Source organism: Lynx rufus, unplaced genomic scaffold, assembly GCF_022079265.1.
Source record: "Lynx rufus isolate CCGP_SWC_20201006 ecotype Redwood Valley unplaced genomic scaffold, mLynRuf1.p SCAF_4, whole genome shotgun sequence".
In the NCBI taxonomy this organism is placed as follows: domain Eukaryota; kingdom Metazoa; phylum Chordata; class Mammalia; order Carnivora; family Felidae; genus Lynx; species Lynx rufus.
This window is the reverse complement of record NW_025814856.1, coordinates 45,620,723-45,648,591: the sequence shown is the minus strand read 5'-3', so window position 1 is coordinate 45,648,591 and position 27,869 is coordinate 45,620,723. Positions and strand designations below refer to the sequence as shown.

The following is a 27,869-nucleotide window of genomic DNA, read 5'->3' as shown; positions in this document are numbered from 1 at the left end:
TCCTCTTGTGAAAGTTTTCTCTTGTCAAAGAGATCTCAAATAGACAAAATCTCTGATGGCAACCTTGTAGCTAACAGTTCACTAGAAGGCAAGTGCCATGAGAACAGAGACAATGGCTGTCTTATTCCTCATTTTATTCTTAGTGCTCAGCAGAATATCTGACACATAGTAGGTACTTAATAAATATTTGTTAAATCGATCAGTCACTAAACCAATCAGTCAGTTGGTCAGTACTTGAAGAAAACCTACCTCCTTTCAGCCTGCCTCCTTTCTAACTGTTCCTCATTTGCAAATTCATGCTCCTGTCAGGCCAGACTATTTGCATTTCCAAGGACATATCATTTACTTTTACACTTCTGTACTTTGCTTACATTGCTCTGTCAACTGGAATTTTACCCCTGCTTTTCCAAATGGCAAAATTCTACTTTGCTTCAAGGACCAATCACAAAATAACATTTTTTTATGTATTATGGAATGAGATGGATTTATTCAGACACTTCAAGACTTAACAACAGCAACAAAAACTATGTATAGTTTCCATTGTATCCAAAAAGCTACAGAGGGAAATGAGGTGTAAAATAATATCTCTATGTGGTTAGCAGGTTAGTCTTTCAGGATTATTGATTGTTCCACTAAGTGGGGAATGAAAATGAAAACCAAAGAACTAAATATCTAACGAACAAATGTTTGTTTGAAACTTTGTAAAGCAAAGATATTAAAACACCTTCTATTCTTTAGCATTTCTTTGAAGGGAAACTTGGTACATTGACCTCTTCAAATTTATAGACAAACACTCACTGCCCCTGGAGAGGAAAGTAACAGGAGCAGGAAGAAATAAGACAAATGTTATCAGATCCAAATTGTGGGACCTGATTGCTGCTCAGAATCTTTAAGAGATTGGCTTGTTATTTTATTGCAACTATCATAGTTAAATAATTTATGTTGAAATTGTGCAGTCCCTAATGGAAGAAAAAATTAAAGAATTTCCTAATTAAATAATGGGTAGAGGTGGGGACTATGGTATTTAGAACAAGAAATGGTAGTCATAGGATTAATCTTCATTTTGAAACATTCTCCATTGTCTTTATTAAAAGTTGTTCACTCCTTACTTTCTCTCTCCAAGGTATTCTGAACATGCAGTTAGGTTTATATTAACCATATGTCATATCATGGAGGGGGGCAGGGAATAAGCATTTTCATTGTTCTTTATAGGCAAAGATGAATCTCATTATAATTATATTCCCAATGGCTACTGCAGCCTCAAAAGTATTCAAAAGTAGTATATGTCTGAGAAATAGTTGCTAGGTATATAGGTTGCAAGTAGGCTCTGTGTTGACTATTTTTTTTTAATTTTTTTTTAACTTTTATTTTATTTTTGAGACAGAGAGAGACAGCATGAATGGGGGAGGGCCAGAGAGAGAGGGAGACACAGAATCCGAAACAGGCTCCAGGCTCCAGGCTCTGAGCGGTCAGCACAGAGCCCGATGCGGGGCTCGAACCCACGGACCTCGAGATCATGACCTGAACCGAAGTCGGACGCCCAACCGACTGAGCCACCCAGGCGCCCCAACTATTTTAAATGTATTTCTTTTTTTTACATTTTTACAGTAGTTTCCTGTGGGGGTAATTACTATTATTATCTTCATTTTAAAAATGAATGAAAAAACTCGAAGAGGTTAAGTTCTTGTCCAAGGTCTCGGTTAGTAAGTGGCAGAGCCTGTATTTGACCTTAGACAGTTTGACTCTGGAGCCTCTACTTCTGAGAACTTTGCAATTAAAATGAGGGTTTTAAATACAGCACTCTTGTCTTGAACATCTCAAGTTCATGTTTCAACTGCCAACCTTACACATCATTTTTGTGAAGAACAGGATTTGCCGAAACCATACAGCACAGAAGGCTGCTTGCTGTCTTCTCTTACATGGCACAGTTATTGCGGCCTCTCAACTTTATTTCTATTGGCAAAATTAAGTCACTTGTTTTAATATCTTCTTGAAAACTTAATTTTCAACTCCCAGAAGTTCTGTGTTTCTGGAGAGTCAGGCAAAAAGAGCAACGTATGAAAGAGGAATTAGAAGAATAGGGTAATTAGACCGAGTGATGTGTGGCTGGGCCTATTTCTATGGGCGCAGTTTGGTATGGAGCAGATCTTAGTGGGTCATAGACCTTGATGTTTTCTTTGCCTTTCTGAGAAATTTTCCCATCCATTCTCTCCTTCTTTGAACTCCTGATGTAGGAATCTAGATTATGAAATTTAGTATTTGACTTTGTATTGTGTAGATGTTTCTTAACTGCAAAATGTTCTAAAATTCTAAGATTTTCCAGAGTCTCAGAGAATGTAAATGACTTGCCTAAGGTCACAAAGCAGGCAAGTGACAGGGCTAGAATTGGAAGGCTGGTCTGCTTGTTTTTAGATTAGGAGTATAGCCACCAGATCAAACTGCCTCTTGCCCTTTACATTGTATTTTTAAACATCTCTGACAATATTTATTATTGCACTTAGCTAACAGACATTTGTAGAATGCCTCCTATGTGCTGTGAATGCAGTAGATATTGAGGTACAAAGAATAAGCTGTGGTCCCACCTCAAAGAATTCAGGCATAGAGACAAAAAAATTCTCTGAAAACACACCCTCACAGGTGGTGAGCAGGAACAGAGATGTGTAGAGAATGCTCCCAGGGCCTCTCTGTGTGCCCAGATGACTCCCTGGGCAGGAGTTTCCCAGATACAGTGGGAGGTGAAGAGAACACTTCAGAGGGATGGGCTTTAACAGTGGCTGCTGACTGAGAGGATGGTGTGAGGATGAAGTGGGCCACCTGGAAGGAGGCAGGTGCTTGGGGAGTGGTGGATGAAGAGGCTGAGAACTGTGGACAAGGTCCAACCTGTGAGGGGCTTAATATGGTATACCCTGAAGGACAGCCTTTATCCTCTTGGCAAATTACTGCTGGGTTTTAAGCAGGAAAATATGATCAGGTAATATTCCATCTACTGTTTCTGAAATCCCCCACACAGACTCAGGTTGGTGCTGGAAATATAAAAACATGAAGCTGGGATGCCTGGGTGGCTCAGTCGGTTAAGCATCCAGCTCTTGATTTTGGCTCCAGTCATGATCTCACAGTTCGTGAGTTTGAGCCCCACATCAGCCTCTGTGCTAACAGTGCAGAGCCTACTTGGGAGTCTGTCTATTTCTTTCTCTCTAACCCTCCCCACCATTTCAAAATAAATAAATAAACTTAAAAAAAAAAACCATGAGACCAATTAGCTTTTTTTAAGAAGTATAATGTATTGAGGTGGCCAATTAACTTAAAACAGATATTAGATTCAGTGATAAGTTTTCAATCACATATGGACTTTCAGGAATTTCTGGAAAATTGCATACTTCATTAAAATTTAGCAGTGTGTTGGACAACTATAATGCTTTATACATGTGGTGGTTACTGTAAAAGTCACAGCCTTTAAGGGGTACCTGGGTGGCTCAGTCTGTTGAGCATCCTACTTCAGCCCCAGGTCATGATTTCACAGTTTGCGAGTTCGATCCCTACATCAGATTCTCTGCTGTTGGCACAGAGCCCATTTCAGATCCTCTGTCCTCCCTCTCTCTCTGCACCTCCTCTGCTAGCACTTTCTCTCTCAAAATTAAACAAGTAAAAAAATAAACTAATTAAATAAAATAAAGGCATAGCCCATATATTCTGTCTCTTATTTTTTTTGCATGTTTTTATTGAGATGTAATTCAATACCATAAAATTCACCCTTTTAAACTGTATACTTCATTGGTTCTTATTTTGGTATATTCATAAAGCTGTGCATACATCACCACTAATTCCGGAACATTTATTCACCCCAAAAGAAACCTTGTACCCATTTAGCCATCCCTTCCTGTTCTCTGCTCCCTCTTTCTATCTCCTGACTATCACTAAAAGTCTGTGGACTTTTTTCTAAAAGTTAGCTTATTCTGGACCTTCATATAAATAGAATTACACAATATGTAGTCTTGCTGAATGGCTTCATTCACTTAGCATTAATGTGTCAAGGTCCAGCCATGTAGGAGCATGTATCAGTAATTCATTCCTTTTTATGGCAGAATAATATTCACTTGTGCTTGTGTGTGTGTGTGTGTGTGTGTGTGTATGTGTAGCTGACCCCCAAACAACGTAAGTTTGAACTGTGTGAGTGTGCATATCCATCCTTTTTTTTACAGTATGGCACTAAATGTATTTTTTCTTACGATTTTTGTAATAACATTTTCTCTTTTCTAGCTTACTTTTTGAGAAGAATACAGTATATAATACATGTAACATACAAAATTTTGTTAATGTTTATGTTATCAGTAAAGCTTCCAGTCAACATCAAGCTATTAGTGGTTAAGTTTTGGAGTACCAAAAGTTATACATGAATTTCTTACTGTGGGAGGGGTCAGTGCCCCTAACCTGCATTGTTCAAGGGCCACCCGTGTATGTATGTATGCATGCATCTATGTATGTATACCCACACATACCACATTTTGTTTATCCACTCATCAACTAAAAAAAATTTAATGTGTATTTATTTTTGAGAGGAAGAGAGACAGAGTGCAAGCAGCAGAGGTGCAGAGAGAGAGGGAAACACAGAATCTGAAGCAGGCTCCAGGCTCTAAACTGTCAGCACAGAGCCCAGTGCGGAGCTCAAACTCATGAACTGCGAGATCATGACCTGAGCCAAAGTCGGTTGCTTCGACTGAGACACCCAGGTGCCCCATCCACCCTTCAATTAATGGAAATTTGAGTTGTTTTCACTTTTTGGCTATTATGAATAACATCACATCTGTGTATAAGTTTTTGTGTGGACTTATGTTTTCAGTTCCCTTGGGTGTATGCCTAAGGGTAGAATTCCAGGATCGTATGGTAACTCTGTGTTTAACCTTTCAAGGAACAATTTTACACATCATCTGTATCATCTTACATTTCCACCGGCAATATACAAAGCTTCCCTTTGTCCATATTCTTTGTAACACTTGTTATTAATTTATCCTCTCTTCATGTGCAGTCGTTCTCCATTGGGCATGAACACCAGAATCTCACTCTAATACTGCCCTACATACATGCACATATATGAAGTAGAAATGTAGAAAGAGGCAGCATGGACTAATTAGTGGAAGATGCTCAAAAGGAACTTGAGGGATACATACTGAGCATTTAATTATCAGAGGGTGACAGTGGATATTTCAAACTCACCTTGTCCTTCATTTCTCTTTGGGTTATTTCCTTATATATTGCTTATATCCTACATTCCCTTCTATAGATAGTGCAACATAATAACATTCTCCAAAGATTTTTTAAGAATACTTTGATAGACTTCTTCTGGGTTACAGTATAAATTGAGATTCTTTGCTTTTCTTCGGCTTGCCCCGTAGATGTTTGTAAGTTGACCTTTTGTCTTATCTATGATACTTGGATATTAAACATTGCAAGAAGATATCGTGAAGCTAAGTTTTACCAATGACACCACTGTATTATAAGCCTCTGTCTTTATCTGGGGGGTCTTTTCAGTGATAATAGACAAGGCTATGTTCCCAAATTGCCAAGAATCCATAGCAAGAAAGTAACATTCTAAGATGAGATTCACAGAGACATGTCAAGGTATGACTTTGTCTCTTTCAATAATACTCCTCATTGCTTATTTAAATGATTGAATTGCTTTGGCAGAATAGAGGGTGTTTGCTGCTCTGGGAGGAGATTAGGAAATAGGTTGCAGTTTGGAGATATAGTAGAGGCCGTCAGTATTCTGTCCTTATGTTGTTAGATGCACACCAGCCCAAGGTGTAGATGCCTACACCTGTGTCTCTTTGCCTGAGGCTTTTCCTACCTTAGCACACTGCAGGCCAGAAATACCAGAGAGTTAACACTTAAGGAACTGTCCCTAACCAATGACTGATAAGAGTTGGTGTTGTGTATTAGTTTCCTCTTGCCGCTATAACAAATTACTACAAACTCAGCAGTTAAAACAACACAGATTTATTATTTTATACTTCTGGACATCATAAGTTCAACACTGGTCCCATGGGGCTAAAGTTAAGGTATCAGTAAAGCAATGTTCCTTCTAGAGGATCTAAGGGAAAATCTGTGCCCTTGGTTTTTCCAGCTTCTGAGATTGTTTGGCTGTGGTGCTATATCACTTTGACTTCTGCTCCTAAAGTCACATTTTCTTCTCTAACTCTGATCCCCGTGCTTCCCTCTGATAATGCCCTAATGGTTACTTTGGGTCTGCCTATAACCCAGGATAATCTCCCCATCTCAATATCCTTAATCTAATCACAACAGCAAAGTCCCATTTGCCTTGCAAGGTATACAGACTCTGGGAATTAGTATGTGGATGTCTTTGGAGGTCATTGTTTACCTCAGTGTGTAAACACCCCAGTTCCCTCACTTTTTGAGTGTGAGAACTCTGAGCATATGTTCTACACAGTGCCCAGGTATTCCCAGTGAGATTTAGCTCTAGCTATCCACATTGATTACTAGCTTGATGACAAACCCTTTTCTGGTTTCCTTCCCGTTCTTGTTTTACTGCTCCCCTATTTCCTGGAATAATCTCCCAAATTCAAATACTTGCATTCAAGTCTGCTTCTTGTAACTGAATAGTTTAACTTCTGCCAGCCCTTAGAAGAGTGAGTTTCTTTGAGTTCTCCAAGGATGATGGAAACAGATTAAAGGACAGAAGAGCCAGCTTGAAGGAACTCCTACTGATCAAATCAGGGACAATTGGAGCATCAAAATAAATAATGAGCACGAAGTATTATAACCTATTGACTAAAGTAAGAATCCAGGAGTCCATTAATACATAAAAACAGTAACAACAAACAAGAAGTGGAAGCTCTTTGTTACAGTCAAAACCCAACTAATAAATAAATGTAGGAGGGAGGATGGAATCATAAATCATTATTTGGAAAACATAGTATAACTGATCCAGTCAAGAATAGTCAATTCAGCAATTTCCTTGCTGAAACCAGGAAGTGAAAGTGAGAATAACAGGAATTAACATAATCTCAAAGTATTTTCCTACAAGATCATTACAAAGGGTAAATGAGTAACTTTACAGTGGAAAAACCTGATAGACATTACCTTATCCAAATGACCTAATTGGTTGATGGGATGTATTCATAGCATATGCCTTCTGATATGATATAGAGAAGAGCTCAACATCACTTCTATGGTATTCCAGCCCAAAGTGTATAACTTGGATCTAATCTTGAAAAGAGGTGTGGCAAAACCAAAGTGAGGCATATTTTATAAAATAACTGGCCTGTTTTCTTTAAAAATGTCTGTGTCATGAAATACAAGGAAAGATTAAAGAGCTATTCCAGATTAAAGATAGGAAAACCTAAATGAAACATGTGAGCACATGGTCTTGTATTTTTGTTTTCCTCTGAATAACATTATTAGGGCAATTGGAAAAATCTGAGTAAGAGCTACAGAATATATGATAGTATTTTATCAATATTAAATTATCTTGATTCTGTAAATTGTACTAATGTCATGTATAAGAATAGTCTTATTTTTCTATGTTTAGAGTACCTAAAAGGATATTCTTGTTTTTAGGAAACACATACTGAATTATTTAAGGATAAAAGGACATCACATCTGAAACTTATTCTTTTTTTTTTAAATTTTTTTTTTCAACGTTTATTTATTTTTGGGACAGAGAGAGACAGAGCATGAACGGGGGAGGGGCAGAGAGAGAGGGAGACACAGAATCGGAAACAGGCTCCAGGCTCTGAGCCATCAGCCCAGAGCCCGACGCGGGGCTCGAACTCACGGACCGCGAGATCGTGACCTGGCTGAAGTCGGACGCTTAACCGACTGCGCCACCCAGGCGCCCCCTTTTTTTTTTTTTTTAAATTTTTTTTTTCAACGTTTATTTATTTTTGGGACAGAGAGAGACAGAGCATGAATGGGGGAGGGGCAGAGAGAGAGGGAGACACAGAATCGGAAACAGGCTCCAGGCTCTGAGCCATCAGCCCAGAGCCCGACGGGAAACTTATTCTTAAAACAGTTCAAAAAAAGGGGACTGGGATATAAAACATATATAATAAAATGTTATCATTTGGAGAATCTGGATAAAGTGTCTGGGAATTCTTTGTAGTATTCTTGCAACTTTCATGTATGCCTTAATCGTGACAGAATTTTTAAAATGTAAAAAAGCGCAAGTGATTTAAATCCTTGAGTTATCATCCTGCTTGCCTGCAGGGTGCTATCTTGTCATTATAAGTAAAATGTCCTTAGCATTCTTTTTTTAAAATATATTTTTTAAAGTTTATTTATTCATTTTGAGAGAGAGAGAGAGAGAGAGAGAGAATGGCGGAGGGGTAGAGAGAGAGGGAATCCCAAGCAGGCTCTGCATTGTCAGTGTAGAGCTCGATGCAGGGCTTGAACCCAGAAACCACTAGACCATGACCCAAGCTGGAAACCACGAGTCAGACACTCAACTGACTGAATCACCCTGGTGCCCCTGTCCTTACCATTCTGAAGCCACAATGTCCATGTCTTTCCTGTGTCCCAAGGATGTGTTGACTACTGAGTAGAGTTTCTGATACCTTAGCAGAGCACTGGATTTAGGATCAAGAAACTGTAATTTGAGTTCTGGCTCAGAAGTTGTGAGACCTTAGAAAAGTCATTTTAATTTTCTTGGCTTTAAACCACGTCTGGAATGGTAAAGGTTTGAATTAAGTGATTCTTCTTCATCTCTTCCAGAACAATCATTTATGATTGTCTCATGTCCTTTGATTATTTAAGTAGCTGAATGTATTCTTCTGGATGTGGTTCATGATGACTCTTAAAATAAGTTCCACTTGATGTGACTACTAGAATTTCCATGAAAGAAATTTCCAACGTAGGGTTATTTGTTTGTTGCAAAGAGGATAAAGCTAGCTGAAACACTCAACAAAAGTATTCAGTTTGTGATTCCATATACTAGATTTCTCGCAGGTAGGAAATTTTATAAGTTTAGGTAAGCAAACTTCATATTAATGACTATTGGGAACAATTTTCTTAGTGTAACAAATAAGCCGTTTTGCTGAGTTGGGATTAAGCTGGTTTGCTTCCAGAACCTCCAGGCAAGCATGAGTTGCCAACTTATGCTGAAAGATAGAATGAATGGTCTAGTGGAAAAAATCTAGGAACAGGGGGATCTGAGCTCAGCTACAGCATCAACCCCACAGTTGCTTTGCTCCTTGATATTTGGCTGGGGGTAATTCTCTAGTCATTGCCCTTCCTCTTTCTCAAATAGAGGTAATGAGGCTTGAACTTCTCCTTGGCTCTCAGGAATGCTGCAGTGATGAATGAGCATGCCATTTGCAAACTGCTATGAATCCTCTGCTAGGGAGATATTTAAGTAACAAGGCATCCTCATCAGAATACAGTTAGGTCTCACTACAAAGCCAATGCCAAGAGATTTTTCATATTAGCATGATCTAGAATGTATTGTAGATAGCCACGCAGGGGAAAAGGAATGGGCTGCCCTCTCTCCACACCAGTTATTCTTATCTCAGTACTTTTATTTTCTTTATTGCACTTATCATAGGTATAATCAAGTAGCTAATTCTTTAACTTATTGATTCCAGTTGGCTTTGTTCTCCTTGTGTCCCCAGTACCCAGCATGGTGCCTGACAAATAGTAGAGGCTCAATAAAGTCTTATTTAGTGGTAAATGAAAGAATTATGTAATTCATGATTTGATCTCTCTATTCCTGTATGACCAGATTTGAGGTTTCAAATTCCAATAACCAAATAAGCAGTTTCCCATTTATGTGGTTTTAAAGATACCAGCTGTGGACAACAGATCAACAAGGTGACACATGATACCTACTATGTGGGTCTCTCCTATATCAATGGGGACTTCTTAAGGAGCCTAAGCCTATATACCTGGTAGTAGTGAAATAGATAATTCAGAATGTGGATTCTTTTTTTGTTTGGAAAGTAATTTGTATTATTTTTTTTATTTTTCTGGTGAAGAACCTCTCACATTTTATTTTGTTAAGTTGCTGTAAAAAGTACATCAGTTTTATGTTAGTTTTGAAAAGCTAAATAACTAACACCACTAAAAGCAGAAAGGTGGTGAGAGAGCGGTAGGGATACACATTGGGTTTAATCACTTGCCCTGGATAATTCCAAACCTGTATCGTTTTTCTATGTGTGATTGATTTTTGTTTCTATACGGCTTTAAAAGATGAGGCAGTTTGTGTATTTAACCTTTCAACAACCACCTGTGAGGATCTGAGTCATCTGTCCCCATAGCTTTCTTTCTTCTGGTGACCAAAGCTTGATGACCTGAAGCCATGCATAAAATGGGGGTGAGGAAGGACTGCATCAATTCCTTAATGGTAGTTGAGATTAGGAAATAGCCTTTGTTCTTGAAAGCTGTGCTTCTTTTTTTTTACTCTCTATATAAATTCTACTCTCTATATAAATTCTATATAAATTTTTGTGTATATTTTGGACACATGATCTATGACCATAGATCCCTTTGCATTCCTGAAGAATGATGTTGATTATGTCATTCTCATTATTCAAAACCTTTCACTGGCTCCCCAACACTTGCAGAATAAGATCTCAGGCTTTTATTCTGGCACTCAGTTTTCCTCCTAATCAAATTCTAGGATAGTATTGTGGTTATGAGCATAGATTCTGGAATTAAATATCTTGATTCTGCCTCTTGGTGGACCTTGAGCACATTGCTTAACCTTTCTAAGCCTTCCCATTTTCTCATGGAGAAAATAATGGAATCTAGCTCCTGGGGTTGTTTTGAAGATTAAATTAAATTATGCACATAGAATGTTCACTTCTGTGCCTAGAACACTACAAAGGCTCAATAAAAAGTTATTTTTACCACCTCTCTCTCCTGATCCAGCAACTGAACTAATTACTGTCGCAAACAGTATTGTCAGTACCCCATAATTTACATTTTCTTTCAGATGTCTTTTGCCTGTGCTTTTTCTTACTCCTTCCCCACTTTCCCAAGTTCAAGTGTTCTTCATTCTCTGATGCCCTGTCACAGTGTTGTTGTCTCATCTCTAAATGCTTCCATAGAAGTAATTCCTACTTTCCTGCTCTAGGCAGTTTTAAGTGATCTCTCCTTTCTTTAAATTCCCTTGACATTTTTTTCTGAGTGTGAAAGTGGCAGCCACTTGACTCAAGGATGCTCTTCTGGACTCTCACTTAGGTAGTTGAGATCTGGAGCAAATTTCTTCCTTTTCATCCATCTCTGGAATGAGGTAATATCAATCCTCTGTCACATGCTACCTGACCCTAACTAATAAACACAACCACTCTGTGACCATGGACAACGTACTGTAGATGCTCAGTATTTGTTCAGGGAAAGGATCTTAGGAGGTGAAAGGAACTTTCCGTGACGACCACCTATGTCACTCTATCAGAAGACCTTGTTTCAGCCTAAATTGAAATTTCTCAGGAAGTGTTTATAGTGAGATTCTAAGAGCTTTGGAGCTTTGAGCCTGGGAATATTTGGTGACATGTTAGATACATTTTATGATTCACAAATTTAAGTTGATTTTGACGATTCTATATGTAAGAGCTGAGTCTTTTTGGATTAATAGTTCTTTTCTCTATGACAGCTCTCATTTCTAGTCATGGCCCAGGTTAAAAATGACTGCATGGGAAGCAGAGGGTTTTGGTATTTGAAAAGATTATGATGGATTATTTCTGTCTTGCCATTGTTTTGCTTCACAAGATGGCAGGAAAAAATTAAGTTCCTATATTTTGAATAAATGTCTCTTTTTAAGAAGAATAGATATGGCCTTGGGGAGGTGCTGCCTGTGTTTTTTCTCCACATACTTTATTTGGGTAAGATGTTGGGGGATAAAAACAGAAAGGAATTTTCCACATAATTATAGGAGCTAAAAGTAAGATTTTCATAATCAGAACTAAATAGGACCACAGATTATTCATCCTCAATGGACTAAATGAAATAAACCTGAGGCAATTATCCTGGTAATGCAAGGTAGGAAAATCTGGGGGCAAAGCTTAAGTTTTCCTATTTCTGAAAGTCAGTTTCAGTTTCTACACTCACTGCTTGGGAGATCTTGGCCAGGTTGATATCTTTTTCAGTTTATCCATCTGTAAGAGTGTTAAGCTGAATGATCTGTGAAGGTTCCTCCAACGTTCATTTCTCACTAAGCCTCTAGGAGATGCCATCAGGTCAGAGGCACCCACCTGATGAATGAGGAAAGCAAAACTCACTTTGTATGTCAGTGTGAAGAATGTGCTCTACCTAGAGTTCACAGTGACAGCTGGCTAATTGTATTTATCCATCCAAGCAAGCCTCCCAAGGAGGACTGTTGTGGGCTGAATTGTATATCCCCCAAATTCGAATATTGGAACCTAACCCCCAGTCCCTCAAAATGTGGCTGTATTTGGACTTAGGGCCTCTAAAGAGGTAATTTAGGGTGAGCCCTAAGCAAGTATGACTGGTGTCCATATGAAAAGAGGAATTTGGGACACAGACACAGAGGGAAGAGACAGCCATCTACAAGCCAAGGAGAGAAGCCTCACAGGAAACCAACCTTGCTGACACCTTACCTCAGATGTCTAGTCTCCAGACCTTTGTGGAAATAAATTTCTGCTGAAGCCACCCAGTCTGTGGTTCTTTGTTATGTCTTTCATAGAAAACTAGTACAAAGACTCTCTGTGCTCTCTAAAGAAAAATAGAAATCCTATTAGGGGGTGGGGTGGGGGCAGAATTTTAGAAGAACTGGAATAAGAGGAAAGAGTTTGAAAGGCTACTCATAAAATTTTGTTTCCTAAGTTCTCAGTCCTTGGGGCAAAAGTTGGACATATATTTACTCATTATTTGGTTGGGGAGGAAAGGAGAAAATAACAGTTAAGATTCTGGAGATGCATTAGTGAATAAGGATATGGTTCCTCTCCTGGTATTTTCTCTTGGTGGTTGAGGTCAACAGCCTTCACAATTGCTAAGAAGGGAAAAACAGGCTTATGAGAGAAGGTATAACAGGCTGAACTAACTTAATCTGAGGGTTTGGGGGAGCCTTTTCTAAGGAAGCTGCAAGGAGAGAGTGAGGATTAGGTAAGGAAAGAAGAGGAGGTGTTCTAGGGAAGGGAAGGTGGAAAGGTATGATCAAGGATCTGAAAAGCATTGTAGTGTGGCCACAGTGCTGAGAGGAAGCAAGGATGTAAAAATTGAAGGTTGTGAGTTAGAAAACATAAGAACTTAATGCTTTTCATAGAGGAAGCATCCCAAGACTAGGGGTGGGATTGAATCATTCAACCCATTTGGCTGTGACAGCGGGCTGTACTAGACCCTGTCATTCATTTTCTGATCTCCGAGAGGAATAGCCAAGGGATACTTAAGCCAACCATGTGCAATTTTTTTGAATTCATGGAAAGAACTTTTGCTCTGAATTTTCCTTTTCATATTCCCCGGGGAACTGACTGGGACAACTTAAAAGAAAACCTGCCTCCACTCTTCTAGGTCTAACCTGGAGTTCTCTTGACTCCCCAGAATATGTGTTACCTGTGAGGAAGGGAACCCAAATGAGACGGGTTTGGAGTAATTGCAGCAGTGTCAGAAGCTTTGCTTAGAGGAAATGAGAAATGGAGAGGGAAAAGATCAGTTTAAAAGTCTCTTCTTTTAGCAAACTTTGATTTGTCCTTTCTCCACTCCTGCCATGGTTACATGGTACAGAGCTTTTAGGGAGGGAGGCAGATGTCTGTGCACTCTGCACCTAAGCGGTTTTCAGTCTATACTGTCCCCAGTGTCTAGCATGTCTGTGATGGATGTGTGACTTTTTTTTTTTTTTTTTGATTCCTCTTTTGGAAAAAAGTGTCAATACTCTTTCCCAAACACCTCCTCAGTGGAGTCATTGGTAGTTATGGAACATGAGGGAGAGTGTTTACCAATTCCTGCTAGTCTTTAAAGTGCAAGTTTTTCTGGGAAAAAAATAAAACAAAAAGGATGGCTGTGCTGTTTTGAATAAAGCTTTCAGAGTTTAGGGATTGGGAAAGTATATTTCACTAAACTATAAAGAACACGTACTCATCTGCATAGGGAGTATTTGAAGCTACTCAACCCAATGACAATTGTTATATACCCAGAAGAATGTGAGCTGTTTTGTTGTGTGTTCAGGATGGCAGCTTGGGGGCTAAACACAAATCCCAACAATCCTGGGTCACCACAAGTAGCTCAGCGTAAGCAGATGTCCTTGAGTTGCATGATTTCCACAAACTTGGAATGACGTTAGGGGAAAAATTCCCAGGCCTCGATACAGAAGAAGAAAAAAAGAAAGAAAGAAAGAAAGAAATGCTATCTGTTTCCCAAATCAACCAAATGCCAGCTTGCTGTCTGCAGCAGTCTAAAAATCTATTACTAGACAAAACAAAATCTAACTACGAAGATGAATCTGCTTCTAGCAAAAACTTGTTATTCACTCCACAGTCAAAGTTATGAATGACTTCATTCATTCAATAAACCTCTATTGACTTTTGGATTGTCCAGTGTTTTTCATTGTCTACAACACTGCTTGTCTCAATATATGCTTCTAATGGGAAGCTAACTATAACTTACATTGTCTGTCTGGGGAAAAGGAATGGAATGAAGCTATCTGTAGAGTGGTTATTTGAATCTTTGTCCAGAGAGAGACCAATAATTCACAGGGTGGGTTGATGGATTCTGAAAGCAGCCTGGACAAATCTCCCAATGATAAAAACACCATTAAGTATTGTGTCCACAAATATACTTGTTAAAAGCAGAATTAGGGAAAAGAAACATTTGTGCTAATCCTTCTTGTTATCATGAATTTCTATTCTCAGGAATTAACTAAATTAAGAATCCAAAGGAAATCCTGTAGGAATAGATTCTACATTCATAACTATTTTGTGTTAGGTTACACTACAATGTCTCTCACCTTTTTTACTTTTGGGAACAAAGAGGGTGAGGTGTGTGAATTTGGGAGTAGATGTATCAAACTATGGCTTGTCCTTTATTGCTATTCCCAGCATGAGATCTTGTTATAACACTAAAAACTCAGATTTTTTTTTTTCTAAGCAAGTGAACCAGAAATATCTGTATTTAGTGGGCAAGGAGCAAGTTAAACAGAGGATTAATTTGTACTTTAAAACCCCACATAATCAGTTTCCATTTTCTAACCACACACTTCCTATTTCTTTGACATCACAGACACCAAAGGAAACCTGTACTGACTGCAGGCCACTGACTGGGATCGAGGTAAGAAATTTGTGCTATCTCTCATTTGTTTAAAACTTGGGTTTTACATGTTACCACAACTCAGATTCCACATTGAGGCCCCGGGGCATGGGAGGTTTATCAAGCTGCTCTTGTAAGTTTCTTTTATCTCACCAGGAAAGTACCTCCCCAGGGATGACATGGAATAGCTACAAAAAATTAAATCAGAAACAAAGCTCTTTCTGGGGCCCATAGCATCCTTGTATTACTCAGCCTCTCCCTCTCACCTTTGCACAAAACCTTGCTATCTCTTCTCTCCTACCTCAGCATCCTATTTAGTTACTCTAAGTTTTTGGTAGGCTCTTCCCCATCACTAGAATGCTTTCAGAATCACCAGTTTCTCTGGAAGCTTTCTGCCATGTCCTCGGACACTCTGCAGTCAGGGGGATCTGCCCCCTCTGCCTGAGATGCCCTCCCTTTGCAGGCTGGCTTGTTAAACACTCACCTCATCTTCTAAGTTTGAGCGTAAATTGTGAGATTTGACGTTTGAGTTCCCAGCCTGACTGAGGCTCTTCTTCCTTGTGCTTTTGTGCCATCATTTCATCCTTTTGGTGGTAGTCCTCATCCTGGGTAGTCATTTATAGAGATGTCCATCTTCCTCTGTGACTGTGCCTTGGAAAGCAAGAGCACAGTAGGCTCATTTTCGTGCCTCTGGGGCTTGACATAGAAGAGGTGAAATGCCCCCAAAAAGAAGGAATTGTTCAATTACTGGATAGTTATATAATAGATCATTATACAGATTCTAACATCATGCTTTCCAGAAAATTTTAATAATATGGAAAAATGTTTACTTCTTTGTGTGATAGAAAAAGAACCCAGTATACAAATTATATATATCACGATTCTAATGCTATATTCATAAAGATGGGTATGTTTATAATTATAGGTATGTATTCATATATGAATATATGTGCAGATGGGTAAAAGAGTAGAAGAAAGTACACCAAAATCTCACTTGTTTTGTTTGGAATTGTGGAATTATATGCTGGTTTTTTCATACATATTTTTCTCCAGATACTCTATAGTGAACATATATTACCCTTATAATTAGAGTAGAAAACTACCATTTCAAAATGAATGGCAGATAGGACCTAATTTCTGATGTGGAGGAGGGGAATACACCTAACCCAGTTAAAATAAAATTAGGTGAAATCAAGCATCGTTTTAAGTGTGTGATGTTTTAACAAGAAGGAAAATAACATGGGAGCGTGTTTTTTAGTTAACAGTCACAGTGGCCATCTTGGCACAATTTCATCAATAGAATGGGGGATATTTAAAACAGTTTGCCTCTTAGAAGATAGAGAGTAATATATTTTCTTTTTTTTCTTTTAGTTTTTAAAAATTTTTATTTATTTTTTAGAGAGAGAGACAGAGTGTGAGTGGGGGAGGGACAGAGAGAGAAGGAAACACAGAATCTGAAGCAGGGTCCAGGCTCAAGCTGTCAGCACAAGGCCTGATGCAGGGCTTGAACCCACAAACCATGAGGTCATGACCTGAGCTGAAGTCAGAGGCTTAACTGACTGAGCCACCCAGGAACCCCAGAGAGTAATATATTTTCTAATTAAGGGCTATAAAGATCACAAAGATATGGGATTAGGTGTAAAGCTCGTCACTTTAACAGTTCTCTAGGGAGGGTATCCTCCCTGTACCCCATGCCCTGGAATGATTTACAGGAAAGTTAAGATTAGATAACCCTGGGCGTCAACAAGTCTTTGCTCTGAATACTGTGCTATAGCTTTAAAAAACAGATCAGAGAGATGATTAAAATGTGACCAACTTTACAGGTTACAAAGGAAAAGGGTTGAGTAAGGATTTTACCTCTTACCTAACTCTGTGGCATTAATTCTATGTTAACAAACATTTTAAGAAAAAAAAACAAACCCAAAAAACAAAACACGTTTTGTAGGAAGGTCCATGAAAGCTCCTAGACAGGTCAGGAAACCTATTCTTCTTGCTCCTAACTCTCCTAGAAGAAATAAATCAATAAAGCAAATGAGATGACCAGCCTAGTAGTTTGAGTGCCTATTAACTAGACACTAGTCTAGTGTTTAATCTGGGGCCTTGGAATCTGACAGCTAGGGTTGAAAACCTTGACTTCATCACTAATGATTGATGAACTGAGGCTCAGTTTCTCTACATGAAAAATATACCTACTCATAAAGTTATTAAATGTTACATGAGATGATATAGATCAAGTGCTTAGCCTATGTGGAACATACCAAGTGTTTAACACTTATGGTAGCAACTTATGATACCTACTCACACTTCTAACCCACTCCACCATTTTTATGCAGATACTGCATTTTATTTGTATGCACATATTGTCACACACTTTAAATAGTTGTCCTTTATCTTTTCCTTTCTTTGGCTTGCTGTTATTTCCATGTATTGATCTCAGGTTTGGGCCTTAAATTAGACCCCTGTGACTCTGAGGCCTCACTGCTGGGCATTACCTCCCTTTGCTCCTTTTTTCCCTTCTGTCTCAAGGCCAAATTGATTTTTGGGCTCTCTGTTCTACACTCCTGATCCATATTTAGCTTGCAGACCATTTTATAAGTGAAATTCCACAAATTTTAGTCATAAAGACCTGGAATTTAAATTCTTCATACCAGCTGATTTCAGTTAAGTTGCTTGTGTCTCTAAGGTTGAGTATACATTTTTATCATCTCTAAGGACAATAGTACTCACCTCCTGGACCAATTAAGAGGATTAAAAGTAAATGATCTATGTGAAGTTCTTAAAGGAGACCTATATACACAGTGATTTTTCTCCTTATTCCTTCAGAAGTCACTATTGTAAATGGTTTGTTTTCCTTTCCTTATGAATATCCTGTTTTCTGCTTATATCAGTGAGACATGCTAACATGAAGACTGATGCATTAAAATACTACTTAATTCAGGACATCCCCCTTATTGGGAACTCATGACCATTCTCTCAGGGCCCAGGATGAAATTTACCTTGTCATTTTAATCCTCTGGGAGAATGAGGCCAAGGAAGAAAGGAGAAAAGTGGCGATGTCTGACCCATCTTGTGCCCAGAGCTACTTTAGTGAGAAGCATGAGACTGGTTTTGGTTCATAAAAAAGTAGTATATAACGAACAATGGGACATGTTGGGAAGGCTATTGCATTTATTAAAACAAGAAATGGAAAAGACAACTTTTTAAGGCTTTATAGTTTCCAGATGGACTATTTGAGGGAAGTTTCCTGGATATAAATATCCCACAAATTCCAGAAACTTGGGGATTATACAAAAGCCATGTGTTTCTAGGTATGTCAGACACCACCCTTACAACTGCCCAATTACATGAACTTTACATTTCCCCACATGAGCTTTTGAGCTAAACAATGAATTTGTCGTTGATTTTACATTAGCCTTCTATGGTTTACTGCTGAGGAACGAGCTTCGAATCTCCTGTACAAAAATGTTTAAAACTTTAATTATGTGCGCAGGTAACAGAGAGGAGAGTATAGGGAGAAATGAAGATTAGAATTAAAATTTAGTCTGCTGCAAACAGTTTTGATATGTAGTTCACAGATCTCCAGCACATAAAGCTTGTTAAGGGAGAAGAGACAAGGAAGGAAGCAGGAAGCAGAGAGCACTTTAAGACATAAAGCTTTCAGTGTCCTCTCTCATTAGCTCTCCTTTGCTTTCTTTCTCTGCCTTACTCACCGTGTGCCCTGTGACCTCTGGTCTCTGCCCTTTCAGATGCTCCTCTCCCCACTTTAGAAGGGGAAGAGGAAACAAGAAGCGAAGAGCCCCATCATGATCATCCACTTTATGGTGTCACACAAATGACTACGCCAGTGGGCCTTAGTTTCCTCATCTGTAAATTGGAAAGAATAATACCCAATTCACCTGAATGATTTTGGGGATTAAGTTAAATCCTCAACTTCTCAGCGTCTTTAAGACAGAATAGTACCCTGAGATATGCCAGTGGTAAATGGCTGTGGGAAATGCTATGTACTTTATATTAGTGCCATCAAGTCTCCGAGGAATTCCACAATACAAAAAACCCCATTTAGTTCTGTTAACCTGTGCTGGGCAATGCTGAACCAGCAAGTACAAAAATAATGAGTTCCATTAGCATCTCCTTATTTTTACCATAGGTCCTAAGTTCCCGACTTACAGTTCAGAGAGGAGTTGACCAGTGCATATGGGGGGCAGGAGGAAAGGACAGAGAAACCCTGCCCATCTCAGATGAAAGCCGAGATTTTTGGCCAAGATCATCCCACAGCTCTGGAGAGTGATCCTAAAATTCATCTTTAAAGAAACATTTTCCCTCCAGTTAATCCTAGTTAATAAAGTTAATATTTGCAACCTGGGTAGGAGGTGAAAGAATTGAGGTGGAGAAAGCATTGTCACTTATAGTTAGGATGCGTCAGAAGTAAATTCCCCTTTTCAATGGCAAGTAAGGCAGAAAGTATGGTTTTCCTGGAGATAAAAAATGTTTTTGTCCCCCCACTAATAAAAACAGTAATGAAGCAAAGAAAATGCTTTGGAAGATGAATGCAGAGATAGAAAGCAAGCAGCAAGTACAGTTGATTGTGGTGTTTTTAGCAAATGAATAAATGAATAAATAGAAAACCACATGAGAAAATAATGGACCTTGGTAGTATTCATTTTGCTAAAAAATGGATGGAGAGGATTCCTTTTTGCTAAACACACAGCCAAATTAGAAAAACTGATATTCAAACATTGCATTTGTTTTTATATTCATGGCATCAGTTCCATTTGTCATTAATTAAACAGGCAAATTTGAGAATGTCTGTTTTAAGAAACTCCAAAAATAACCTTGTAAAATCAGGTTAGAGATATATTAAATGTCCTGAGGGCAACAGGAAGCAAAAAGGAAAATATGAAATTAGAAAGTGACCTGTAATAGTCACTTCACTGGAGGTGATATAACCTCCATTATCAATTAGGAACTACTTGGATGCCTAATTTCACCGGCTGTCTAACTTATCAAATTAAATTAAGCACAAATGAAGAAATACTTGGCTAGGGAAAAAAGTACCATGCCATTTTGCTTTTTCTCATCTGAAAACCAACCCAATTAGCACAGACAAGGAAAAATAAGCTCAAAAATATTTTATTGGAGGAGGAAAAGTTAAAAGGGATTATTTCCCCCAAACTGGCCTGGCAAAACATAGTTGACCAAAACACTTGGATTCCCTGGTGCTTGGTATATATTCAGAGTAGAGAGATGGTTGTTTTCCTTCATATATTCCACTAATATTTGAGTGCTGATTACGTGCCAGGTTCAAATCATTGCTTTATAGGACCAATTATGCCTCCTCTTTCCTCCCTGCTCTAGGCCTAATGCTTTAGTGCCTCTCCCTTCATTGTTTGCAGAAGTACCGGAGAATTTGTTAGATGGTGTACTACTCTCTATAGATATTTGAAAACAAGATTCCCCCAACAGGAAACTCCCCAACTTTGGTTGCATCCCCAGCAACTTCACTTCTCTGTCTCCTATGTGTACTTGGTAATAACAACAATGTAGAAGCTTTCTGGACCTCCTGGTTCCGCCCTTGTGCTGAATTTTGTCCTGAGTAAATGAGAACTTGAGGATATAGTGCATTTTTGAAGCCATATAGCACCAGAGGTTGTTGAGAACTGTAAGCGATGAGCTCTGCAGAGGAATCTGGAAAGCTGCTGGACCCAGAGCAGTAGAGTTCTCAGGGGGGCAGGAGAGGCTGACCAGGGCAAGTTACAGTTCTGTGGGCATAGATTTTTCTCACCAAGAAGCAAAGGCCGTGGGAAGAGATGCTTGTAGCTCAGACACTCATTTTTCTGCTACAGCTCACTTGCTACAGCATATGAAAAAATTCCCCCCCCCCTTTAGAAATGGGGAAAAAAAATGATGATCTTTTTTTCTAAATGATTCATGAAACAAGGAATGGTACAAAGAAAGAAATCCTTTCAGCTTGCTTCACTTGCGTGTATTTTTCTGCTCCCTTCTTCTTGCTTTTGCTCAGCTGGCACCTGCTGGCTCTCTGTCCCTTTTTACAATCTTAGCATTCCTGGTGTGATGGCGTGTCCTGGAAGCAGGTGCCATCTGGAGAAGCTTCTCTTTATTTCTCTGCATTATTAATCTGCATTCTCAAATGGTTTCTTTCTCTAACTATACCTTCAATTCCCGCCCCCCCCCCCCGCCTCCAACACACACACTTTGTGGAACTGACCTTTTACCTAAATCTAGCTTTTTCTGTCCTAAATTTCACACACACGTTTTCCAGAAACACTTAATTCTGCCAAACTGTCTATGTTAGTTGGCTGAAAAATGCCAAATGTACAGAAATTGTTCTGTTTTCTAGTAATCATTTACTTGTCTCAGCAGATTTTTCCACTGGATATATGGGTTTTAATATGGGTCTAAGCATATAGATAGCCATGAAAAAAGGAATAGCATGTAATACATTTTGAAATACTGCATAGCTGCATATTTTAGACTTTGATGGAGAGCATGGAAAACAGTAAAAAAATTTGGATTTTAACAAAAACCCTTACAGAAAAAAATGTGACATATCTATCACTTCATCAATGTGTATATCTCTAGTTTTTCAAATCACGTTTAGTTACGTATGGGATACAGTAATATGCCTTTTTGTTCATAAGAATGCTTCCCTCCATTAGTTCTGATCAGTAATATTCAAGATATAGAAATCCTTTTCATTAAAATATCTTCACTAAAATAGATATTTCTTCCCTTAGAAAAAGAATTCAAAACTTTTAGGGCCTAGTTTTAAAAAGCATCACACTATAGTTGATTTATTTTGGTTGTTTGTATTAGGGATGTGAAAAATAATCACCACTGCCACTAGCAAGAACTATAAATGATACATTATTGCAAGTGTTCTAAAAAAATCAGAACAAAACTAATTTATTATAGTTCTGTCTTCATTATACACCATATGTTGGTGAGTTAAACACAACAAAATTGTCTTTTCTTTTAAAAGTGTCTACTAAAGATAAAAAGAATAAGGTAACAATTAACATGTAGATTGTTACATAAAAAATCTGATATACATATTTCTATTGCCTGTTAGCTTGTTCTAAGCCTCTTTAACTATTACAAAAAAGGAAAAGTCATTGTTCAAAGGCAAACATTCAATTCAGTTGATACAACATTACAGTACAGTCAACTAACATCATTCAACGAAGGTAACAAGTCTAGCCTTAGCTTCTTGAGTTAAAAAGTCTGTAGACCAGATTGCTACAAAATGTTCAATGCTGCTTCACAACTGTGTTAGCTTTTTGGAGGACTTTGTACTTTCTACTGATGGCTTCAGAAGGGGTCATGCTATTGGTAAAAGCACAGGGAACCCCAACCTGTCATTAATCATTTTATTGAGCATTGTAGTTAGAACAGCATTATTGAGTTTAGCACAACAACCAAAACAAAATAATAATAATAATATAATAATAATATAATAATAATCATAATAATGATAAGAATAAAAACCAAACACAAACTGGAAGCCTAGAGATGCTGCCAGCCGTGTCAAACCCTTGCGATACGCTATACTAAAAAAATTTGAAATATCCACCCGTCCTCTCCACTCTGCCACAAACTAGCAAAGTCAAAAATACAAAAGTCTTCAACTTGTTACTTTTGCAGAATAAAGCAAAAACGTCTTTGTGCTCCTTACTACCAGAAGCAAAATATCCACTGAGTTACCACATGTAATAGCTTCTGGATGTGTCAACCTGGGTTGGCTTGGTGTCTGCAGAACCATCTTTGTCTTTCTCACTGTCACCTTCCCAGAGATTAATGAGTGGTGGGTACAGCTCATTTAGTGGGATTGAAGAAGTTTTTTGCATATACTTTTTTAATGAGTGGTGGTAGTTTTTTCTCTTAAACCTTTTGGCAATGTACACAGCAATAGATGCAAGGCTAATGACGGCAAACATGGACCCCATTACTGCAGCAAGGGCTGTACTTGTTTCTTGATCAGAAATGTCCAGTGCAAAGGCGGCATTTTTAGTTGTGACATTCACACATGACTTCTGAGTCTGCTGATGAATATTAGACACTGTGAGACACACTTCATAATCTGTAGAAGGCTGCAGATGTGTTAGGTTGTACTCATGAACATCTACCGGGACCCTGGCAGTATAGGTTATGTGAGGATTGTCAATCTTCATGGTGGCAGATGACCATTTTAAGTTTGATGTCATGACATTGGAATTGACTTTCCAGGACACTAAGATGGAATGAGATTCTGTCTGCTTGACATATATTTTCAGCACCTGGGTACCATCCAGAAGGGTTCCATTAACCTTAATTGTCACTACACGTGTGTCAGCCCCTTCAACATTCTGGGCAACACAAGTGTATCTTCCTGAGTCTTCAATTTGTATGTTAGATATTTCTAAAGTACCTTCGCTACTTAGCTTGTATTTATCTGAAAGTGTATCCACAGTTATCTTATTTCCAAGAGGAGTGACCCAATAAATTTCGGGTTCTGGCTCAGCCATGGCCCGACAATCTAGGAAAACTGTTGTGCCAATATCCATGTTTAAATGATTTGGGAATGTGTCATGAGCTATCATTGGGAGGCACTGTTCACTTGAATCTTGGATTAAAACTTCCTTTACCTGCTGCCCTCTATATTCAGGTGGCATGGCACAGAACATGGACAAAGGCTCCATGAAGCGGATGTTTGTTTTGTTGGAGTTAATCCAGTGGATGACACAGTCACACCTCAGGGGGTTGCTATGGATACTGATCTCACGAAGATTGGGAAGGGATTCTACTGTCTTTTGGTAAACAGCATTCAAGGCATTGTTGTTCAACATCAAGCTTTCCAGGGCAGGAACACTTCGAAAAGCCAAGCGGTGGATATAAGATAATTTGGGGTTATTGGTGGCTTCTAACTTTGTGAGTTCAGGCAAGTTATCGAGGGCATAGCGATCCACAGAAACAAGTTCCCCCATATTGTTGATTCCTAGTTCTTTTAGCCGAAGCATATTTTTGAAGTCCCCTTCTTGGATTTTGTGGATGGGGTTTTTGTTGAGGTCTAAGAATTTTAAATTTGGAACCTTTTGCAGGGCAAGTTGGGGGACCTTGACCAGTTTGTTATCATAAAAAGACAGGCTTTCAAGGCTATCCAAGCCCACCAAGGCATTTCCAGGAATATCAGTGAGATACATTCCTGCCAAAACCAGGCTTCTCAAATTTGAGAGGGGTTTAAAGTTCATATCCAGAATTCCAATCACAGGGTTTTCCCCAATCATGAGAATTTCCAGGTTGGGTGTTGAATCAAACCAGCGGCTATCAATAATTTTCAATTTATTGGAGTTCAAGTGGAGCCTTAAAAGATTTTTTAAGCCTGAAAAAGCATTAGCAGAAATAGTGCTAATCTGGTTATGGTTGATATAGAGTTCTTGAAGGTTGCTGAGGTCCTGCAGACAGTAATCAGTCATTTCCGTAATCTGATTTTCCTCCAAATGTAGAGTAGTGAGCTGGGTCAGGTTTGCTAGCCCGACCTCCTTAATATTTGTGAAGTTGTTTTGGGAGAAATCTAGCTCAGTCAAGTTGAAAAGCTGCTGGAGCTCATCCACGGTCTTTGCAATGTTATTGCTCTGTAAGAGAAGCACTTGAGTATCACTAGAAAGGTTGCTGGGAATCCTTGTTAAGCGGAGATCATTGCAATCAACAGTGGTGGCTTCTCTGTATGTGGATTGCGGGGTGAACCAGGGCCTAATTTCACATACGCACAGTTGTGGACACTCACTATTTTGTAGGGAGTACCCAGTTAATGAAGTCATTAGCAAGCCCAGCACCAATTGGCAAGCTGTTAACACAAAGCTCATTCTAGCCATGCTGGCTTGCTGAGCAAGCTCAATCCTGACACTCCTAAATTTTAACAAAAGGTGAATGCTAAATAGTGATAGGTAGAATAGGAAGCAGAAAATGTAAACATTCAAGCAAAGTCTTGGTTGAGATGGGTACAATTCTGGGGTCTGAAGGGATGGTTTTCAGAAGTTTTCAAAAGGCAAGAAGCAACTGGGAGTCTTTTAACTGTGTTTCTCAATCCCAGGCATGCCCACAGCTCTGTGGTAGAAGTTACTTCAGCCAAATCAAAGTCTGGAGATGTGCCTGAAAATTAGATTAGGACAGATGTTATGTTTTTTCCATATACTTGCTACATTACAGCCTTTCTTTTGTCTACTAAAAAGGCATAATCACAAATCTATTAACAGAATGTTCAAAATAACTACACAAGCTTTTAAATTACAGTATACTTTCCTATATTTTCCTTCTTACACTAAAACTAGTTACCACTTTTACAATTTAATTTGGTAAAACCCTCAAACACACACACACACACACACACACACACACACACACACACACCCAGGACACTCAGAAAAACACACAGATATCATTTCTTTAAAAACAAAGTTGACTTGAGAAATTGCCTATTTAAGCCTCCAAGAAGAATCAAAAGGTCAAAAGCAAAACATGAAAGGCAGTTTATAAAACACTCAAAGTTCATTTTTAGTTTTTTATATTTTAATAGTTGTTTTTATTTGTTTTCAAAAGTTTTTCTTTTCCAAATGGTATACTCTGAAGACCTATTCAGTCAATGCTTTTCTAGCTCAATTATTCTTATGCAAAAAATTAATCTAACTCAACTGCAAAAAGAAAATATCAGGGGCACCTGGGTGGCTCAGTTGGTTAAGTGTCCAGCTTCGGCTCAGGTTATGATTTCACACCTCTTGGGTTTGAGTCCCACATCAGGCTCTGTGCTAATAGCCTCACTCACACTCTGTCTCTCTCTCTCTCTCTCTCTGTCTCTCAAAAATAAATAAACATAAAAAAAAAGAAAATGTCAGTTTTTCTTATATTCTAATGGTCACAGCTAATCTTGGACTGAATAAAATAGTCAAAGGACTTTACCCCACTATTACCATTGGTCTTCATGAAAAACACAAATGTATTTACACATTTAATTTCACCAATCTCATGGGAATGTCACTAGCCACTTAGGAGTTATAAAGCATGGATATACTGGATATGTTTCTTTTAGTGGAGGGGATATGTTCTTTAATACATTGAAGCCTCAGCTTCTTTATATAAAATGGGTTTGGTCATTAGGATTATTGAGAGAATTCAAGGAATTGATATAAAGCTCTTAGTGTAGTGCTTGACAGATATTAAATGTTCACAGAAGTTAATTATATTTATTGACATCTTACTATATCTCTTATCCATATTAGTTCTAGCTAACTAGTGGTTGTTGGAGAATAGGTAAATGAAGGAAAGCTGGGGACATTTGACTTATTCTGTCATAATCTAATGGTTTGAATGAGGTCTTCTGAGGTCAAGTATGTATTGCTTACCTGCTTATAAAAGATAATATTAGCAGTTAATGGTTCTAGTTTTCTGGATTCCAATCAGGTATAAAAAGCCACTGAGGATCCATGGTCTATCTTGCTTTCTCAAAACTAGGCAGTTACTTACTAAGATATTAAATGTACAGTTACATGTTTCCTTACATTTGTTTTTCTATATTGAACTTCAGCTTTAAGTATTGAAGAACTTTAGTGGCTGTTGTTTTCTTTAGCCTCCTAAAATTACTGTAAGGATTCAATAAAATACAGCACATAATGTACTTGAAGCCTGGTGTCCAACACATAGCAAGCTTTCGATTTGTATTTGGTGCTATTATCTTTGAACTTTACAAAATACGGTTTTCTTTGTGATTGACCAAGAAGCAAACTAATACAAATAGCCAGTCCTAAAAGTTCTGTATTTGTCATATTTTAGTAGAAAGAAAGCAAAGTGCTATATTTTTGTTGTTGTTTTAGAAAATATGCAAACCAAGTTACTGGTCTAACAAGATGGTATTTAGAAAAAAAATCACTTGATCCATATTTGGCATTTGGAGGTAGGAGAAGGAAATGGATGTGTTGCATAATGCTGATGCTGGATACTTTCTCTTCCGTGTGGAGAGGCAACACTGGCATTCCCCTCACCCTAATCTGGTTCCTTTACCATATATTATATATGTACAAAACTTTTCAACATTATAAAATTACCTGATTCTGACTTTTATCAGGAAAATCCATAAAATAAAAACATACCTCAGAGAGCAATAATTTTCCAAATATCATTGCCTCCACAAATTTATTCCTCTTTTTGTTTCCATTCAGAGTAATCCTAAAAGAGGTACAATGACCACAGTAAGTTTTCTGTTAAGTAAATTTCTGCCACATGTTATTGCTTAATCTTAATTCAAAATAGAAAACCCAAAGAATAAATCTACTTTTCATAACTCTGAGATGGAATTTCAATTAACATTTATGTTTTGACTGAACTTAAGGAAACATAGCTAAAAGTAAATATGTGCTGAAGTTGTGTGAGTCTCCCAAAACCATCTGTTGCTACTGAAAAATATCTTTAATGGGGCTATACTTCGCATATTGCCACAAGTAATGTCTCCATTTTAGTTTAAATTATATGGTTTGAAGTAATTGCATTGCAGTACTCAAATCTATTTGACATACACATACCTCTTTAAACAAGCAAACAAATAAATAAACAAACCACACAAGTTGAGAATGTTAAATACCATATCAAACATAGAGGGAAGACTTTTTCCTTCCCCA

General features: G+C 38.2%; 1 protein-coding gene across 1 annotated transcript; it reads right to left on the bottom strand.

The window, feature by feature from the left end:
* Positions 1-22,925: 22,925 nt before the first annotated feature.
* LRRN1 (leucine rich repeat neuronal 1) lies at positions 22,926-25,076 on the bottom strand. Its single transcript, XM_047094806.1, has one exon. The coding sequence runs from the start codon at positions 25,074-25,076 to the stop codon at positions 22,926-22,928; it is 2,151 nt and encodes a 716-aa protein (XP_046950762.1).
* Between the last annotated feature and the right edge of the window lie 2,793 nt (positions 25,077-27,869).

Coding starts and splice junctions, on each gene's coding strand:
- LRRN1 (XM_047094806.1), bottom strand. CDS start 25,076: ATGGCTAGAATGAGCTTTGTGTTAACAGCTTGCCAATTGGTGCTGGGC.